At 36.3% G+C, this 21,085-nt stretch overlaps 1 protein-coding gene across 1 annotated transcript in view; it reads left to right on the top strand.

The window, feature by feature from the left end:
• rab18a (RAB18A, member RAS oncogene family) overlaps positions 1 to 13,285 on the top strand; it is a 49,355-nt gene extending 36,070 nt beyond the window's left edge. Inside the window, exons 6-7 of the mRNA XM_059972031.1 lie at positions 9,753 to 9,819; positions 11,794 to 13,285. Of these exons, the coding sequence (XP_059828014.1) occupies positions 9,753 to 9,819; positions 11,794 to 11,969 (243 nt within the window). The 3' untranslated portion in view covers positions 11,970 to 13,285. The remainder of the gene's footprint in view (positions 1 to 9,752; positions 9,820 to 11,793) is intronic.
• The last annotated feature ends 7,800 nt before the right edge of the window (positions 13,286 to 21,085 follow it).

The raw sequence follows: 21,085 nt of genomic DNA, 5'->3' as shown, positions 1-21,085 counted from the left end.
ACAGAGAAGGCTTTGATCGTGTTATCTCAAATGATGAGATTTAATTAACTTTCCATCTGTGGACTTGCCCATCTATATTTGTGTAACATTATTCAGTCCTACATTTTTCCAGGTTCTTTTATTCTACCAATTCCAACTCATTTTCCTTCATCCAAGCATTGAATACTGCACTTTATTATCTAGCAGCTTAATTATAATTCCTGCTGAAGAGTAATAATATCTTTTGAAGTAAGGGAGATGACTAAGAGTTTGGCGTGAATATATACAGTGCCAGTAAATATAACAGGCAGTGACTTGAATGGTAATGAGGAACACTGGCAATCTGAAGAATGTTCCTATTGAAGTCCTCACCAGGTAAACACCAGCAAGTCAAAGATGTGGGAGATGCTCACTGTCCCATTGCCTACACTCCCACTCTTTACCAGTACTGTGAATTTTGGTTCTGTTCCTGATCTAGCTCCATCTTACAGTCCAACTAGAGGAGAGGAGAATGGATGTGATGCAGTAATGATGTAGATATTCTGCAGTCAGTAGACCTTTTTCCCCCCTAGATTCAGGCTCAGCTGCTGGGAAAACTGCAGCAGTGAGGCTACTGTGCATCTGTGTCAGCAACTGTGGCAGGTCAGAGTTCAGCACTCCATCCAACCCTATTGCTGTTTATGCTAATTATTGGAACCTGAGTATTTAATACCAAATTGCTTGATTAATAACTGATAGTAACACATGTAAAAGATTACTTTAAACTATATTCTTTTATTTCTCAAAACCTATGTTTTTAAAGAGATTAATAATGGTACATTTTTTTAAAAATCCACAACACTACATAAAATTAAGCGATTTGTTATTTTATCTCTGTTTCAAGCTGATTGGCTTTCATAACAGTGAAAAGTCATCAGTTCTGATAAAAGATCATATGCTGAAATTGTGGGCTTCCTCAAGTTATTCCCTAATCTGCTGAGTATTTCCAATATTCTTTTTACCTCAAGTACCCTTTCCATTGTAGAACGGGAATATATTTCTAGTAGTTCTAATGTTCTCATTTGGCAGTTGGTTAGCCTTTAGTGTAGTGAACTTTTATTTAAATTGGATCAAAAGTAGAATTTTAATTTAATTCTGATTTGTTTCAAGGCAACCATCTGCCCATATTGTGCTTTTACCAGTACACTGTAAGCCAAGACCACTAGATGGTGCACAGTACATTATAGAGTGTTATCTGTGTGTATGGAATTTTGCTAGTGAACTGGCTGTCAGTAAATAGAGAGATTTTTGTGTCCAGATAAACCAGGATGATTTTCTGTGGTTTATTGCATATCTTTATACATTAGACCTCTTTAACCATTGTCTTAGATTTCATGTCTTTTATTGTTAGGTAAGTGAAGCAGCCAAAACCACTCAGGGATCACCTTGGTATTGTATTAATTTCTGATACTGATTTTCCCCTGTTATTGTTTTGCTGTTTTCTGAAATTAAACTTAGAACATTGAAAGCTACAGTGCATTAGAGGCCCTTCAGCCCAATATGTTGTACCAACCATGTGACCTATCCTAGAAGTTGCCTAGAGTTTCCCTACCGCATATCCCTCTATTTTTCTAAGCTCCATGTACCTACCTAAGAGTCACTTAAAAGACCCTGTCGTATCTGCTACTAACACCATCGCTGGCAGTGCATTCTATATACCTATTTCCAAGCACCTTAAAACTCTGTCCCCTCAGGTTAGCCATTTCAGCCCTGAGAAAACACCTCTGGCTATCCACAAGATCAAAGCTTCTCTTTTGTTTTCAATTTTTTTATTAAATTTTTCAAAAACAGATACATAACGGTCATAATAGTACAAAGGGAGTGAGATTACATTGTTGACAATTAACACATGAGTAAAAACTATAGGTAACACCATATAATAGACCTCCCAAACCCTTGATATAAACAAGATGCAAGAAAAAAAAGGTGGAAAAAAAATCCAAATTGAAAAATCAAAAACAAAATAAACTAAACTAAACACAACTAAACCTAAACTTAAAAAAAAAGCAAGCTGGGCTATTCTATTACATCAAAAAAAATTATTAGTGTCATCAACTCTGCTCCTCTACTCAAATTAATGAATAATATAAAGGAATTGGAAAAAGTCAGATTACATTTCTATGAAAGTAGTGAATAAAAGGCCAACTTTCTTCAGATTTAACCGAGGAATCAAAGGTACCGCTTCTAATTTTTTCTAAATTTAAACAGGATAAGGTTTGAGAAAACCATTGAGATGTAGTAGGAGGATTTTTCTCTTTCCAATTCAATAAAATAGATCTTCTAGCCATTAAAGTAGTCAATGCAATCATCCGCCGAGCTGCAGAGGGCAGATCAATCATTGGTAAACCAAAAATTGCAGTAATAGGGTGAGGTTAAATCAATGTGCAAAACTGTAGAGAATAAATCAAAAATATCTTTCCAAAATATTTCCAAAAGAGGGCAAAACCAAAACATAGGCTACCTCAGAGTGACATCTATCACAAGTTGGATTTATATGTGAATAAAAATGATCTAATTAATCTTTAGACATACGAGCCCTATGTACCACTTTAAATTGGATCAACGTATGTCTAGCACAAATAGAAAAGTTAAATAATTGAAAAAAAAATTCCCATTTCTGTAAAGGTAAAGGAAGTTGTAGTTTCTTCTCCCATACATTTTTAATTTTATCAGATATATCTGGCTGTATATTCATAATCATATCATAAATTATTGATATTAAACCCTTTTGATAAGCGTTTAAGCCTAAAAAATTTTCCATATCAGTTGGATATGAAATCGGAAAAGTAGGTAATGTCGTATTTTTAAAAAATCTCTGATCTATAAGTATCTTTAAAAAAATGGGATCTGGGCAAATTATATTTATTAGACAACTGTTCAAAAAACATGAAACAGTTAATCCAAAAATAAATCATGAAAACATATTATACCCTTTGTTTTCCAAACCAAAAAGGCTTGATCCATGAGAGAGGGTTGAAAGAAAAAATTAGATATAATAGGACTTCACTTGATAAAATTTATTCAAGCCAAAAAATTTACGAAACTGAAACCATATTTGAAATGTATGTTTAATTATTGGATTAACCATTTGTTTATTCAATTGAGAAAAAAACTAAGGGAAATGAGGTCCCTAAGATAGAAGTCAGTGAAAATCCTTGTGCAGAATTACATTCAAGATTAACCCATTGTGGACTGATGTTAATATCCACATCTTGTCCAAAATATTAAATATCGAATATTAATTGCCCAATAATAAAATCTTAAATTCAGCAGTGCCAGGCCACCTTTCTGTTTGGATTTCTGCAAATATTTTTTACTTAGCCTAGGATTTTTATTTTTATACATATGATGAAATTTTAGAATCAATAGTATCAAAAAAGGATTTAGGAATAAAGATTGGTACAGCTTGGAAAAGATATTTAGGTAAGATAATCATTTTAATAGCATTGATTCGACCAATCAATGATATAGACAGTAAGGGCCGTTTAGTAAGCGATTGTTTAACCTGGTCTATTAAAGATAAAAAATTGACGTTAAATAAATGATTATGTTTTTTAGTAGTCTTAACACCTAGACAAGTAAAATAATCCGCAACCAATCTAAATGGTAAACGTCTATAAATTGGAACTTGCATATTTAAAGGGAAAAGTTCATTCTTATTAAGATTCAGTTTATAACCAGAAAAGTTACTAAACTGAGCGAGCAAGGATATGACAGTAGGAATGGATTTCTCAGGATTCAAAATATATAATAACAAATCGTCTGCATATAATGATAACCTGTGTATCATATTTCCACGAGAAATGCCAAATATAGAAGGCAAGTCACGAATAGCAATAGCTAATGGTTCAGGGCAACATCAAATAACAATGGGCTAAGAGGACAACCTTGCCTAGTGCCCCGAAACAACTGGGGGAAAAAAGGAGATCTTATAGTATTGGTAAGTACCGAAGCCATAGGGGCATAATATATCAGTTTAACCCAAGATATAAATTGCAGGCTAAAATTAAATTTCTCAAGTGTACTAAATAAGTATGGCCATTCAACTCTATTGAACGCTTTCTCGGCATCCAATGAGATAACACATTCTGGAGTTCTAACTGAGGGAGTATAAACAATATTCATTAATCTCCTGATATTAAAGGACGAATAGCAGTTTTTAATAAATCCAGTCTGATCAACCAAAATAATTCAAGGCAGTACTTTCTCCAATCTAGCTGCCACTATTTTTGAAAAGATCTTAGAATCTACATTCAATAAAGATATAGGCCTATATGATGCACATTCAGTTGGATCTTTATCTTTTTTAAGAATTAAGGAAATAGAGGCACTATAAAAAGATTGTGGTAATTTACCTATAAATAGTGCATCCTTAAAGATTTTACATAGCCACTGAGAAAGTATAGTGGAAAAGGATTTTAAAAATTCTACTGTATAACCATCTGGGCCAGGTGCCTTACCTGAATTCATTGAAGAAATAGCATCCTTTATTTCTTGTTCTGTAATAGGAGCATCTAATACTAAATGCTCATTAGGTGATAATTTCAGAATTTTCAATTTCCTTAAGAATTCATGTATTGTAGTGGGGTCATCAGGAGATTCTGATTGATATAAGGAAGTATAAAATTCTTGAAAAGATTTGTTTATCTTATCATGATCAACCATCAGAGTTCCATCTCGTTTACGAATTTTAATAATTTGATGTTTAACTGAAGCAGATTTCTATGACTAGTGTTACGTATCCCATAACTGGATAGCTTACCAGCAAAGATAGAGAGGTCCGTTGAAGTCTGATGTCACTATTTTCAAACGTTTTTATTTATAAAGGGACACAAAAGTAAGGTTAATACAAACATTCAGATAGTGCACATCTTCAAAACTCAATCTAAAGCGCGGGTATAGTAATAATCATCATTAAGCAGTGAGCTCTACTGTTGTCTAGGGGTTAATAGATTGTCCGTTGGAAATATAAAAGTCACTCAGAAGTCTGCAAGCCTCAGCCTTTTGAGAATCGCTGGGTTTCACGTGGGGCGACCGAGAGAGAGAGAATGGGGAGAAGAGAAAGAACTTGCCGAGTCTCGATGAAGCTTCCGTGAAATTAGGGGAGCATTGGTTCCCTCTCCCCGATGTTAGTTAAAAGCGGTTTCCTGTGATTCCAGCCACAAAGTCCAATCCCGAAATCTAACGCATGTGGCTTCCTTCAGAATGGCTTCCCGCTGCTGCGGGATCACTCTTTCTTGTCTTCTTGGTGCGTCTCAAGGGGCTGTCCCCCTGAGACTCTCCTTTATACTTCCTCACGGGGTCGCAGGTGTCAATCAGGTTGGGATGATGCAATCTCTCTCTCAAACAGCCCACCTTGCCCGAGGGCTTTTCACATGGTCTCCATGAGACAATAGTCGCTGTCGTCTTATTCTGCATCCCGGGTGGGACGTGCAATTCGGCACATTTCTCTCTCTCTCTCTCTCTCTCCTACTGGGTCTACTGACCCCCCCCCCCCCCCCCCGCCCTTCAACGGGTGCTCTTGCGATTCTCACAAAGGAGGGGGCTGGGATCATAACACTAGCCAGTAGTTTACTAGATTTATCACCATGTATATAAAATTGAATCCTAGACTTAATTGATTTTCAATCGAGGATGTTAAAAGTAAACAATGCTCCATTTGAAGTTCGACCCATTTTTTTTTATAAAGCTCCTGACTAGGAGCAATAAAGTATATCTTGTCAATTACTTTAATCTTATCAACCAACATACAAATCTCTTCATTAAATCGATTTTTCAGTCCAGTAGAATATGAAATAACCAGTCCACGATGTGTGCTTTAAAAGTGTCTCATAATACCCCGTTGGAAATTTCATCTGTAGAATTTGTTGAAAAGAAAAAATCATTCTGTTCCTTAATGAAATTCATAAAGACCGAGTTATGTAATAATATAGAATTGAATTGTCATTGTCCAAAACTAGAGGCGTATCCATTAGTTTAATAGAAAGTTTCAGTGGCACATGGTCAGAAATGACAATGGAATCATAATTACAGTCAGCAACAGAGGGAATTAGACAAGAGTCAATAAAAAAGTAGTCAATTCTAGAATAGCTATGATAAACATGAGAAAAGAATGAAAGCTCTTTTTCCTTTGGATGTAGAAACCTCCAGAGTTCTGAAATTCCAAAATCAAGCATAAAGGAATTAATAGAGGTAGCAGATTTATTCAGAAGTGCCTTATTAGTCTTAGATCTATCCATTGAAGGATTTAAACAGCAATTAAAATCTCCTCCCATTATCAACATATAGTCATTTAAATTGGGAAAGGGTGAGAATAAGTGTTTAAAAAATTCAGGATAATCAATATTCAGAGCATAAACATTAACCATAACCACTTTTTTTATTACAAAGTAGGCCAGTGATGACCAAAAATCTACCATTTGAATCCGAAATTGTTTTGTAATGAACAAATGAAATAGATGAATCTATAAAAATAGAAACACCTTTCACTTTAGCCTGGGAATTTGAATGGTATTTTGGGCCTTTCCAAAACCTGCATAAACACTGATTATCCTCATTCCTCATGAGTTTCTTGTACAAAAGTAATATAAGCATTCATTCTTCGAATACCTTGAAAAATTTTTCTGTTCAATTGGATGATTTAAACCGTTTGTATTCCACGAAACAAAATTAATAATATTATCCATCATAATTAGACCAGTAATATGGTACATAGAGGGTTAACCAGAATTCAAACTCATGAACTCGGAAGAGGAGAAAAGGTTCAAAGAGGAACCGGAAGTTACGACATATTAGTAGTTTCAAAATAGCCTAGGTGAAGAAGTCTAATCTAAAAAGAAAGAAACCCCCTACCCCCACCCAAAAAGACCCGGAATTTGACATCTTTAAATTCAAACATGCCTTTCCACCGAGCAAAGAGAATCAGATGTTCCTTGATATAAACATAATGGAGACAAATAATTACTGGCCGTGGATGATTAGATTTTGGACGTAATAAGCGATGGACACAGTCGATTAATGGAGGGTCATCAAGGATTTCTGTGCCAAACACATCGAATAAAAATTGAGAGAAGAACTTAATAGGATCACCCTCCTCAACATCCGCCCGATTATCCGTAGATTCTGTCTTCGAGATTGATTTTCAAGATCGGTAACTAGTGCACCTTCACATCTAAGCGATCTAAAATTATCCTCGATCGTCTTTAAAACTCCTTCAAACACGGCAAATTTTTGAGTAAGTTTATCATCTATAAATTTCCACATTGCTTCAACAGTTAACAGAGCTTGCTTAGATTGTTTAGAATCACCGTCTCGTTTTCCATTGGGATCCGAACCTTTCCTGTTATTTGTTTCTTGTGATCTGGCATTCATTTCCAGTGAATTAAAGTCAAAGTCCAAAAGTATATCTATAACATAAACCTTTTGGTGTAGGTATAAAAGAGAGTAAATAAGGGTGGCTACAGGTAATAAAAGTAAAGAGAATAGAGCGGAGCCAGATTAAACCTCACTCCATGAGCGCCACCAGGAGACCTCACTATCAAAGCTTTTCATCATCTTATGCACTTCTATCAGGTCACCTCCCATCCTCCCATGTAAATTATACAAAATTTATTGCTTTTGTAAAATCTAGTTGATAACTCAGTATTGCTATGGTGAGATTAACTAGACCTTGTACTTCAGGAAAGTTATTGACCTTTAAGTGTGCATAGTGCAGATACATCAGAATGATACCAAGAACTGAAAGGTTAAACTACAAAGACAGATTGACAGACCTAGATTTAAAATGCTAGTAGAAGATTTGATGGATGCAAATAAGAGTGCAACTAGATTTCTTTCCACAATTTGGGAAAATAGGTATGCCAAGTTAATTGATAGCACCATTATAAAGTAATTAAAATGAGATTGATGGATGTTTTTATTAACCAAAATTATTAAAAGGTATGGAGAGAGAGTTGGTAAATGGAATTAGGACAAAGATCAACCATAATTCCATTTAATGGCTAAGCACTTTCAAAGACTTTATTTCCTGGACTCTCAAATTTGAAAAACCTAGTGGATACTTTTGAAATTCTAAACTTTTATTTGTTGTCAAATCCTGACAACAAAATATTGTTTCACTAACCAAGCCAAATACTCATGCTTGCCTATGGGTATATTTTCAACAAATTAAAAATGTATGATGGAAACGTAAACTGGAAGTTATTGGAATTTTGTAAGTCTATTTCTTTAAAATAAAATTTTTACAAGAATAAGGTAAACTTTTTGCTTAAAAGTAATTAAGATTGTCAAAGTGGTGGATTTTAGAGCAGAAGCATGAGAGGGAAAAATTATTGGCTTGATTAAATGTTGTAATGAAAATGCTGAGAATATTCTGTAGGTTGTATATGTATCAAGAAATAGTTATGATTCCATACTAATGATTTGTTATTGTGATGTGGTGTTAAATTTTGTTACTCACTTCCAAGAGATTACATGGAGTGAGTTGTTGTTTTGGATGTTTTTCTTTTCCGCTTGCCTGATTGGAAAACATTTCCATTCTAGCGTATTAAATTCTTCAGCCTTATTGGGACCATTGATGGTTTGTGGAACTGCACTCTTTTTTTAATGAAGCACAGCAACTTGTAAGATTATCACTTTATCCATCTGCTGCAAACTACTGTCAAACTGGCAAACCCAACAGATTTGAAATGCTGGAAGTATACAGATACACTTGTTTGAATAGATGAGTTAGCTTTTTGAATAGCACTCTTTGTAAACATAATCATTGTCAACCTTATTTCAGATTTCCAAGATATTATTCAGTTGAGTGGTCAGTTGTTTGGTAATTGTTCTTGCAAATCATTACAAGGCATATGGACTTATTAAAGTAGTTTCTACAATGGTTATCTGAATGTACTCACCTGACTACCTTGCTTAGAATGAAATTGTCTCTACTGTATACCTTGCTTGAGTTTTTGTAGTGAATACATGAGCTCCATTTTAAGCAATGGTGATGTCGTGAACACTAATAATTGAATTTTTAAATAATTATTTTTTACTCTGGAATGTAATTGCAGCCGCAGAGTTATCAATCCTTTGTAGATCAGCAGATACCATTAAGGATTTTGAATATAATTATTTTCCCCAAATTCTTAGCAGAAGGCTTTGTCTTCATTGTATGAAACTGCCATAATGTTCATTGACAGTAATATTCTTTCCACTTGAAAATCTCTGGATCATTTAGCAGCTATTTCTTACTCATTTTCAGTTTAAGATGTTTGCTTGAATTTCACTTGGTTCAGTTTATAAAATATTACATCTTATTCTTCCAAATGGTATAGGAATTTTTCTGATATGCCATTCATGGTGTATGTCCCAGCCTCGTTAGTACTCCCAAAATACATCACTTACCATTTATCTGGATTGAACTTCACCAACCCATTTTACCCCACATAAATATCACCCTCTGGCTTAACTCCACCTAACTTTGTTCAGTTTTTCTTTAGTTTTATCATTCCATTTGCAATATTTTCCATGTTAATCGAGCAACAAAAGCTGTTAATTATTAACAACTTTCAATTAATGTTGCAAAGTGATGCATCTCTGACTTTTTAATGTATTGCAGCAAAGTTAAAATTAGACTCTTCACAATCTTTCTCTCCCAACCAACCTTATTGTTAGAATGTGGATTTTCCCCTGTGAACAAATTTATTAAAGTGGTAATTTTGGTTATTAACACAATTATTTTGTTGAAGGACAATCGTGAAGTGGACCGGAATGAAGGTCTGAAGTTTGCAAGGAAACATTCCATGTTATTCATAGGTATGTTTTCAGAAGAAAATTTAACCAGTGAAGGCTTTCATTCAATGTTTTTTTTTATTTTACATTTAAATTCAAGATTGTTTAATGCCAATTCCAGTGCACTGTAAAGGAGAACAAAAATAATTGTTACTCCAGATCCAATGCAGTACAACAAAATAACAATGAGATATGGGATGCAATAATAAAAAAAAACACAATAAATATAAATGCATAAAATTGCTTATATGCATTATGTGTCCATTTAGTGACACTAGGCACAGCAGTCATAAGGTGACTGACTGACAAATGATAAAATAGTGGTGGTGGGGGGTGTGAACCAGTGGGTTAGTGGGTGGAGGTGTTGATCAGCCTTGCTGCTTGGGAAAAGTACTGCTTTTGAGCCTAGTGTTCCTGGCATGGATGCTATGAAGCCTCCTCCATGTTGGGAGTGGAACAAACAGTTCATGAGCAGAATGTGTGGGAACCTTCAGATATATTACTAGCCCTTTCTCAGTGCCTTTCTGTCTACTTGTCTTTGATGATGGATAGGCTGGTGCCGGTAGATGCATTGAGCAGTTTTGACTACCTGTTACAAAGCCTTCCTGTAAGCCACAGTATAGTTTCCGCACCGTGCGGTGATGCAGCAGGTTTGGGTGCTCTGTACTACGCATCTGTAGAATGATGTAAGTATAGATGTGCATAGTCCAGCTCTCTTCAGCCTTCTCAGAAAGAAGCATTGATGAGCTTTACTGATTATGTAGAATGTGTTCTGGAACCATGAGAGATTGTGTAAGATGGTCACTCCCAAGAGATTGAAACTGCTTGCAGTTTCCTCAGCAGTACCACTGATGTAAAGTTGGGTGTGAATGCTGTGAGTTCCCCTGAGGAGAACTTCATACTCTGATTTATCCCCTTCTTTCCAGTCTTGATGATGGGTCCTGGCCCAAAATATCAGCTGTTTACTCTCTCCCATAGATGCTGTCTGGCCTTCTGAGTTTCTCCAGCATTTTGTATATGTCGCTCCTGAGGGAAGGACCATCTCCTTGGTCTTACTGATATTGAGGAAGAGGTTATTTGCCTGGCATAGAACAAACCCTTTATTCTGTGATGTTGTACTTACCTGGATTAACCTACTCCATGATCAATCTTAACATCTCTCTCCTACATAGCCCAAAACCCTCTTGTTTTTTTTTACTCATGTACCTAAGAGTCTCTTAAATGTCCCTAATGTATGAAAACTCAGCCACCACCCCCGGCAGTGTATTCCAAGCCTTTACCATTCTGTGTTTTTTTTTAACCTCTGACTTCTTTAAACTTTCATCCTCATAACCTTAAAATGCTATCCTCCAGCCATCAACATTCTGAATAAAATATACTAGCTGTCCCCTCTATTTATGCCTCTTATAATCTGATACACTTCTATCAAGATGGTTCTCATCCTCTTTCATTCCAAATAAAAAAAGCCTTGGCTCACTTAACCAATCCTCAGAAGACTTGCATTCTAAGGCAGCATCCTATGCACCCTCTCTAAAGCTTCCACATACTTCCTATAATGAGGTGGCCAGAACTGAATGCAAATACTTCAAGTGTGGTCTAACCAGATTTTAACAGAGCTGTTGGCTTTAACAAATTTATTCAGTAGCTATTAGAGAAAGAAATTAATATATGCTGAAAATAAGATGCAAGCAAAATGTCAATCCTTTTGAACGTTTTTTGATTTCAGCATTGTATTTTTGTTTGGGAGGAAAATGTTTGGGTTTTAAGACTAATTAATTAGTTTGTTTTATTTTCAATTTTAATTATTGTAAATCCAAATAAGTTATGCTTGTGCAGATTTTTTTAAAACTTAAACTTAAAAATCTGAAATGAATGTAATGAATAATGAATTGATGAGTAGTGATTCAATTCAGCATCCTTTCCTCCAGTCTTTTTATTGTTTGTCTTGATTTCATAGCACAGCGCATTTTCTCTAAACTATTTTAAAACATTTTGCAGAGTCAAGTGCAAAGACGCGTGATGGTGTGCAGTGTGCATTTGAAGAACTTGTTGAAAAGATTATTCAGACACCTGGATTATGGGAGAGTGAAAGTCAAAGTAGTAAACTGAGATTATCGGACTCATCTGATGCCAATAGTGGAGGTTCTTGTGGTGGATATTGTTCCGTACTGTAAGACTTTCGATGCAGTTGCTTTAAGCCAATTTTAAATAATTGGTGAATCATTTGTATAAACTCTAGAGTTGACATTGCAGTTTGCACAATTTGTTCATGTTGTATAAAACTGTCCCTGTAATTACTCAAGGCTAAGTCAGTTGTAGCCTTGCAGATCTTTGAAATCCATAGTTAGTGTTCAAAAACACATTTCTTGTAATGTCAAATCTCCTTGTAATTTGAAAATAACATTTAGAAATTCTAATCATTGAGAGTTCGAGTTCATGTGTGTGTGTTTATACAGGCCAGCTTCATCTAGAAACTGACTATTCACTGCAGACTCAAAATAATTTTTCTTGTGTTTTCACACTTCATTGCTGAACCACATTGCTGTATTTCCCTTACCCCAGCCTCAAATATTTAGTATGGTTTGCAAATTTTGGTATGTTTTAAGATAACTATATTTCCACTGCTGTTAATCTAGCTGACTAAGCATAACTGCACGAGAGTAAATTTGTATCAGATGTTGAAGTATCAACGTTTCTTCATAAACTACTGTTTCACATTGTTCTGGTAAAATCTTGCTGAGTTTTTTCACAGCATCAGAATTTTTTTAGCTGTCATGTCCACAGTTGTGTTAAACAGATTATGAGTGGCATGCAACATTAATTGTTGAAAAATATGATTTTTTTTAACGCTTACTCTACTGACATGAAAGATTAGACCTATCGTAAATTTCCCTTCCATAATAACCAAAGGATTAGAATCATTTGAAAATACTTCTCAGTCATTTATGAAGTTAATCCTTAATTACCAGAATACTCTTCTAACATTCTAGCTTTATTTTACTGGGTACATTAATACTTCTGTTCAGTCTCATTCATTTAGAACTCTACTATTATATATTCAAATATTTAAAAGTATTGTGCAAACTACATTTTCATGTAATCTATATAATTTTTCTTTTAAGTGGTGATACTGAAAATTGTTTTTTAAGAAATGTAGATTTAAGGCTAAATAGGAATTGTAGAGAATGGGATCTTAAAGTTGAGTCAAATCTCTAAAATGTAAAATCTATTATTGCTGCATGCTTCTAGTGTTTATTTATTGCTTTATCTTATGCATATTTGCTGAATGCTTAAAGGTAGCTGTCATAAAATGAAATTAAAGGAATAATCCCAGTGCTGTTTAATTTTTGCTCTTGTATCTTATGAGCTGCACAACTATCTTTTTTAGGGTAGAATATTTGTTATCTCCAAAGGTAAATAAAAGGCTAAATATTTGGAATTGAGCAGGTTGAAAATTAAATGTAAAAATAAAGGTTTGTTTATATCGTGCCTTTAACTTACAATAATGTGCCAAAGTGCTTCACAATGGCATTATCATTAAAGGCCTCTACTGCATAGGCAATTGTTGATGAAATGTGCAAGATATGTCTAATATTCCAAGTGTGAACAGCACTTTTCTAGGCTAGTCTCTGTATTTCAAACAGGCAGCCAATTTGGAACTGTCCTCTGGAGACTTTACCTTCAAAAGACAGAGAGACAGAGCATGATTGCTGAACAAGGAGAAGAAACGATTATCCTAAATTTGTGTAGGGTATTTCCCAAGTTTTAAAGAAGCTAAATTATCTGTTTAATTATGACTGCAATTAGTAATGTGAAGATTGGGGACAGTGAATGAGAAATTAAAGTGCTGTAAATTACATTCTGCAAGTATAGTGTGAGCACAATTTGGATAAGTATTCTACAGTTTTACAACAATGATACAAGGTATTACATCAAAGTATATACTGTATATAAATAAAAAAATCAGAGGCAATTTCCAAATACTTGTTTTCTTAATAATTTTAAATGTTTCTGTGCTTCATGACTAATTAACATTTTTTAAACAAATGTGTTCATTTATTTTTAAATGCTGGAGAGATACAATGGTGTAATGGATTAAGCTAATTTACAAGCCACCACACCAACCAATTTCTTCTCTTCTGAGTCCTCCAGAACCAACTGCATGGACATAAAATTTCCTCCAATTTGAGGCATGAAACATGGGGACAGAACATTATTTCACAAGATGTATTTCAACCTGTAGATTCCCACAGGTGTAAAACAACATTGAGACAGCTGCCTCTTGGTAAAGTTCAAGATGCACAAAGGTGTTTCAGTTAGTTAAGTTGTGTATTTGAATATTTTGGACATCAGAATCATTCAGTGACCAAAAAATCATAAATTAAACTGAAAGCATCCTATAATTTCTCATCGCACAGTGTCTAAATTTTCTTTATTACTGGAAAGAAGTTGCAAAGATTACATTGCCATACAAATTACAAGCATGGTAACTATTCATAAACTTAGTTGGCAATCAGTTAAAGAAACTAGAGGCACAGTAGAGCTGCTGCCTTACAATTCCAGTGAGGCAGGTTCAAACCTGATGTTTAGTGCTGTCAGTGTGGAGCTTGCATAATTTTCTTGCGACCACTTGTGTTTTCCCCCAGTTTCTTTAGTTTTCATCCCTAGCCCAATGATGTGAGGTTTGGTGGATTAATTGTTTGCTGTAAGTTACCAGTCAGTATGTAGGAAAGTGGGATCTGTGGAGATTAAGGGAATCTAGTGGAGAAATACGATTGCTCTGAAAGTGAGCATAGACTAAACAGATCTGTTTTTATGTTGAATGGGAACATGGTAAATTCAGCATAAAAATTCTTTGCTTTAGCCTGATATCAAAGAATTATTCCTAGTTAGAGAAGGATGAAGCTTTGGAAGCGTATCTGAACAATGATTTTGTTAAAATGCAGTCCTTGTGTACCATGGCCAAGAAGGTCCATAACTACAGAGTGATTGAGTAGGATTTGATGTAATTTAGGATTCTAGTAATAAAACTTTATGTTAAACGTAGATAATGTAAATTAAGAAATGGTGAGTTGCCGAGAAGAACATTGCAATGGTTAGGTCTGAAATAAAGTCATGGAATGAAAGTGTCAAGATTAAAACCAGGCAGACTTTGATACAATTATGAAAATAGAAGCAGGTGGACTGTATAGAAGTAAGAATTGATTTAGGAACTTGTTTGATGATCAAGAAATCTTACAAACATTTTTTTCTCGAGTCCTGCTGAGTTCCTCCAGCGTTTTGTGTGTGTGCTCGGATTTCCAGCATCTGCAGATTTTTCTCTTGTATGTGATTTGATTATAAATATCTAGTTTAGACTGAGAGAATAACAACAGGTTTTTAACATAATTGGCAAGATGAGAGTGTTTGTGATGGATGAACACAATGTCTAAGGCACTGTTTATTCAGAAGAATTTGACTTATCGAATATTATACTTTGGGCAACCTGTATATTAGACATGGGTCAAGAAAGGTGGAACTGCACTAGAGTTGAACGTTGTCAGTATTTGATGGAATTTGCATCACAATTTTACAGCTGAAGGAACAATCCCAGGTCTTTTTTCAAGAGCTCCTGAGGTTACGATGTTGGAGTTACTTAATTTAAAAAGTTATGTGAAAGATGCCAGTACATTGAAGGACTTTTTTAAAAAGTTAAGGTACAATTCAGTAGAATGGCATATTCGAAATCTGCAAACCCTTGATGAGTGGGAGATATCTACAATATTGGGTTGAGTGCCAAGGGGATAAATTGCTAATCAGTATATCGATAGTAATAAGTTCAAGGGAGGAAAAAATGGGCCTTCTAGACAGGACAAATGGAGAGAAAAAATATGCATAAAGTTGTGCAGGCCAAAACGTAAAAGAGTAACTTTTTTGCTCGGCAGACTAGAATACCGATCCAAGTTAGCACATCAGCAAATAAAGAAAAACTTCTGAAGTGCTAAATGCTGTATATTGTAATCTTGAATTTCATCTGGAGTTCAGCAATAAAGTTCTAGATTTTTGCATTTTTCCAGCAATTACACTGAATATAGGTGCTTAACCCAAATTAGATTGATTATAAGACTCAATAAAATTGTTTTTATTAAATGAAGGGTTCCCAGAGTAATTTGAATTCATTACATGCAATTATTAACATACTTCAACTGTGCCCACTTGCTTAACTGCTACAAAAGCTGTTTAAAAGACCTTCAGAAATCTCAAACCTTCAAATATTGAAGCACTTAACCCATTACAAAACATTATTACGGGCAGGGCCTGACATTTTCAACAGGGAAGTCTTTTACAGGATTTTGCCAATCAAGACCTGACTTAAGGAAGCAAGTTGTTGCTACTGGTTTATATGAGTGGCTGAACAATGAACACAGCCAGTTCTCTACTCACAGGATTTTGTGTTCTGGAATTCCTACATCCCTAATTGTCTGTAGTGATGTGTATCTTTCTTCAATCAGTGCTGTCCTTCTGATAAAGTTATTCCCACCAACACTTAAGTAGGGAGTTCCAGGACATATAACAAGTGAAGAAACAATTTGCAAGTTATGATGTTGTACAACTTTGAATGGAATGAGGTGGTGGTCCCATGCATCTGAAGGCCTTGTCCTTAGTGGTAGAGATTTGGGAATTGATGTCAGAGTACATAGATGAATATGCTATGTAAATGAATATGCTTTTTGTAAATTGTGCATGCACACTGCAGCTATTGTGACACAGTGGTGGAGAGAATGCATGAATTAACAGGTTGCTTTGTCCTATTTGATGTGAAGCTCCTGATGCTGAATTTTAACTAAAAACTTTGGCAATTTCTTTCCTCCCCTCAGATGCTCCAGCAGATTGTTGCTTCAGATTTCACCATCTTGTGGTTTCATGGTGCTAAGTTTCTTGGGTGTTGGAATTACATCTATTAAGGGAAGTGGGGCCAACTCCTTAACAATTTTGATTTCTGATTTATTTGGATGGTGAAAGGATTTTGGGAGGTTGGGAGGTGAGGTATTTGCTGCAGCATACAAGCATCAACTACGTCATTTAAGTGACTGGTTTAGGTACATTGTGTTTAATGGTTATCCTTCAAACCCCAGATGATCCTGTCAGTGTTATCTTGACTTTAATTGACAGTCATATCCAAAGGTGGGTTGTAGACTCTCTTGTTAGAGATGCCTTGGTGCTTAAATTGTACTTGCCACTTACTAGTCCATGCTTCATTTATTTTCAGATCTTGTTGCATGCAGGCATAGGCTACCTCATTTACTGAGGGGGATGTATCTATTTGACATTATGCAATCATCAGCAACATCCCCATTATGTAAGATAACTATGCTTGGGACTAGAATACTGCCTTGAAGCATTCTTGCAGTGACATACTGAGGCTGAGATGAGTCACTCCCATTTTCCTCTGTATGATGTATAACTTACATTATTGGACTATTTCCTATCCAATTTCCTATTCCTTCGCTGAAAGAGGGCCATAGCTGGCAGCGTAATATCAAAGGATATACTTTGTATCAAAAGGGCAGGAAGGAAGGCATAGGTGGTGGTGTGGTTCTGTTGATAAGAGATGGAATTACATCTTTAGAAAGAGATGACAGGGTCAGAGAAGGTTGAATCTTTGTGGATGGAGTTAAGAAATGACTGCAAGGGATTTTTAAAAAATAAACTATTATGGGAATCATACATAAGCCTCCAAATAGTATCTATGATGTGGGGTTGAAATTGCAGAGAAAGACAATATGGAGAGACTGCAGACAGATATAGATAAGTAAGTGGGCAAGAGTCTGGCAGATGGAGTACAATGTTGGCAAACGTGAGGTTAACCATTTTGGAAGGAAAATAGCAAATTATTATTTAAATGGTTAAAAATTGCTGCATGCTGCTGTGTAGAGGGATTTGGAAGTGTTTGTGCAGGAATCACAAAAGATTGGTTTGCAGGTGCAGCAGGCAATCAAGAAAGCATATGGAATGTTGGCCTTCATTGCTAAATGTATTGATTTAAGAGCAGGGAGGTTATGCTGCAACTGTACAGGGTGCTGGTGAGGCTGCACCTGTACTGCGTGCAGTTCTGGTCTCCTTACTTGAAGGTTAAGTATATCAACACGTACAAACACTCTGGAGGAACTCAGCAGGTTGGGCAGCATCCATGGAAACGAGCAGTCAACGTTTTGGGCAGAGACCCTTCGTCAGGACGTGTTGATTTGACCACAGCATCTGCAGTGTGTTCTGTGTTTAGGGTAAGTATATCCTCCTGGATGTGGTGCAGAGGAGCACCAGAGATGAGGAGGTTAGACAACGGGGAGAGATTGAGTTGCCAGGGACTGTACTCACTGGAATTCAGAAGAATGAGAGGAGAGGGCACAGTTTTAACGTGCTTCGAAGTAGGTCCAAAGGAGATGTCAAGGGTAAGTTTTCTACGCAGAGTGGTGAGTGTGTGGAATGAGCTGCTGCCAGCAGTGGTGGAGGCAGCGATGATAGGGTCTTTTAAGAGACTTCTGGATGGCTACATCGAGCTTAGAAAAATAGAGGGCTATGGGTAAAGCCTAGGAAAAATTCTAAGGTAGGGACATGTTCGGCACAGCTTTGTGGGCTGAAGGGCCTGTATTGTGCTGTATGTTTTCTAAGTTCTATCTTATAGAAACATAAAATTATGAAAGGATTGATAAGATAGATGAAGTTGTTTCCACTGGTAGGTGAAACTAGAACTCGGGACACAGCCTCAAGATTAAGGGGAATAGATTTAGGACGGAGATGAGGAGGAACTGTTTTTCCTAGCTGGTGAATCTGTGGTATTCGCTGCCCAATGAAGCAGTAAAGGCTACCTCAGTAAGTATATTTAAGACAAGGTTAGATAAGCTTTTGCACAGTAGGAGAATTAAAGGTTATGGATAAAAGGCAGGTAGTGGCAGATGAGTGCATGGCCAGATCAGCCATGATCTTATTGAATGGCAGAGAAAAGCTCAATGGGCCAGATGGCCTACTCCTGCTCCTATTAAGTTCTTACATTCTGAAATAGCTCACAAGGTGTGGGATAGACATGTCCCACAGAAGTTGTTCTCAAATGGCAGGGGTTCGCAAGGGAAGTTGAGGACTGCATAAAAGCCAAGGGAAGGGGATATAATGTTGCAAAAGTGAGTGGGAAGCTTCTTTAAAATCCAATAAAAGGCAACTAAAAAACTCATAAGAAGGAGATAGATTAAATATGAAGGCAGACTAGCCAATAATGTAAAGCAGGATGCTTTTTTTTATTTGTATAAAAAGTAAAAGGGAGGTGAGAGTTGATATTGGACAACTGGAAAAAAGATACTGGTGAGGTAGTAATGGAGGACAAAGAAATGGTGGATGAACTTAATAAATACTTTGCATTAGTCTTCACTGTGGAAGACACGAGCAGTGTGCCAGAGGTCAAGTATCAGGGAGCAGGAGTGAGTGCCATTGCTATTACAAAGGAAAAATTGCTAGGCAAACTGAAAGGTCTTAAGGTGGACAAACCACCTGAACCAGATGGATTACATCCCAGAGTTCTGAAAGAGGTTGTTGAAGAGATAGTAGATGTATTGGTTATGATCTTTCAAGAATCATTTGATTCTGGCATGGGAAATTGCAAATGTCACTCCAATCTTTAAGAAGGGAGAAAAGCAAAAGAACAGAAATTATAGGCCAGTTAGTCTAATCTCAGTGGTTGGGAAAGTGTCGGAGTCCATTATTAAGGATAAGGTTTTGGGATACTTGGAGACTAATGATAAAATAAGTCAAAGTGAGCATGGTTTCTGTGAAGGGAGATCTTGCCTGACAGACCTGTTGGAGATCTTTGAGGAAGTAACAAGCAGGGTGGACAAAGGAGAGTCATTTATTTGGATTTTTGGAAGGCATTTGATAAGGTGCCACAAGTGAGGCTGGTTTATAAGATAAAATTTCATAACATTACATGAAACATACTGGTATGGATAGAGGAATGGCTGACAGGCAGGACGCAGTGAGTAGGAATAAAGGGGGCATTTTCTGCTTGACTGCCAATGACTAGTGGTGTTGCTCAGGGGTCTGTGTTGGGATCACTACCTTTCACATAGTAGATAATGGAATTGATGGCTTTGTGGCAGAGTTTGCAGATAGTACAAAGATAGGTGGAGGAGTAATTGGTGTTGCAGGAGCCATGCAATTGCAGAAGGGCTTAGACAAATTGAAAGAGTGAGCAAAGGAGTAGCAGTCAGAATTCAGTGTTGGGAAATGTATGATAATGCATTTTGGTAAAAGGAACAAACATGCAGACTATTATATAAATGGGGAGAAAATTCAAACATCATAGGTGCAAAGTGACTTAAGAGTCATCGTGCAAGACTCCCAGAAGAAGGTTAATTTACAGGTTTAGTCTGTGGTAAGGAAGGTAAGTGCAATGTTGGCTTTTATTTCAAATGGAATAAGATATAAAAACAAGGAGATAATACCGAGGCTTTATAAGCCACTCGTCAGGCCGCACTTGGAGTATTATTAATAGTTTTGAGCCTCATATCTCAGACAGGATATGTTGTCATTGGAGAGAGTCTAGCAGAGATTCATGAGGATGATTCTAGGAATGAAGGGGTGTTTGGGAGCCTTGAGCCTGTACTCACTAGAATTTAGCAGAATATGGGGGAGATCTCATTGAAACTTACTGAGTGTTGAAAGGTCCAGAGAACTTGGATGTGGAGAGGAAGTTTCCTATGGTGGGAGTGTCCAGAACTAAAGAGCACAGCTTCAAACTTGAGAGGCGACCCTTTAGAACAGAGGTAAGGAGGAATTTTTTTAGCCAGAAAGTAGTGAATCTGTGGAATGCTCTGCCACAGACAGCTGTGGAGGACAAGGCCATGGGTATATTTAAAGTGAAAATTAATGGTTTCCTGATTGGTCAGGGCATCAAAGGTTATTTCTGGAAGGCACGTGTATGGGCTTGAGTGGGATCTAGGATCAGCCGTGATGTAGCGGAGCAGACTCGATTGGCTGAATGACCTAATTCTGCTTCTATATCTTATGGTCTTATGTGATAACCATGACCAGGGCCCCATGATGGCACACTTTATAAAATGTTTCTTTGATATCAGTGTCAGTAATTGTCATTTCATCTCTAGAATTCTACTCTGTTTGGATCAAAGCTGTCATATAGTCTGGAGCTTGGTGCTTTTGGAAAAATAAAAGAGCATTAATGAACAAAATATTGGTGAGGAAATGGTCCTTGATAGCAATGTCAATAGCACATAGCATCATCTTGGTGATGATTGAGCATTGACCG

This window comes from Hypanus sabinus, chromosome 6, assembly GCF_030144855.1.
Source record: "Hypanus sabinus isolate sHypSab1 chromosome 6, sHypSab1.hap1, whole genome shotgun sequence".
NCBI lineage: Eukaryota > Metazoa > Chordata > Chondrichthyes > Myliobatiformes > Dasyatidae > Hypanus > Hypanus sabinus.
Note: the sequence above shows the minus strand (reverse complement) of the source record. Positions and strands in the feature narration are given on the sequence as shown.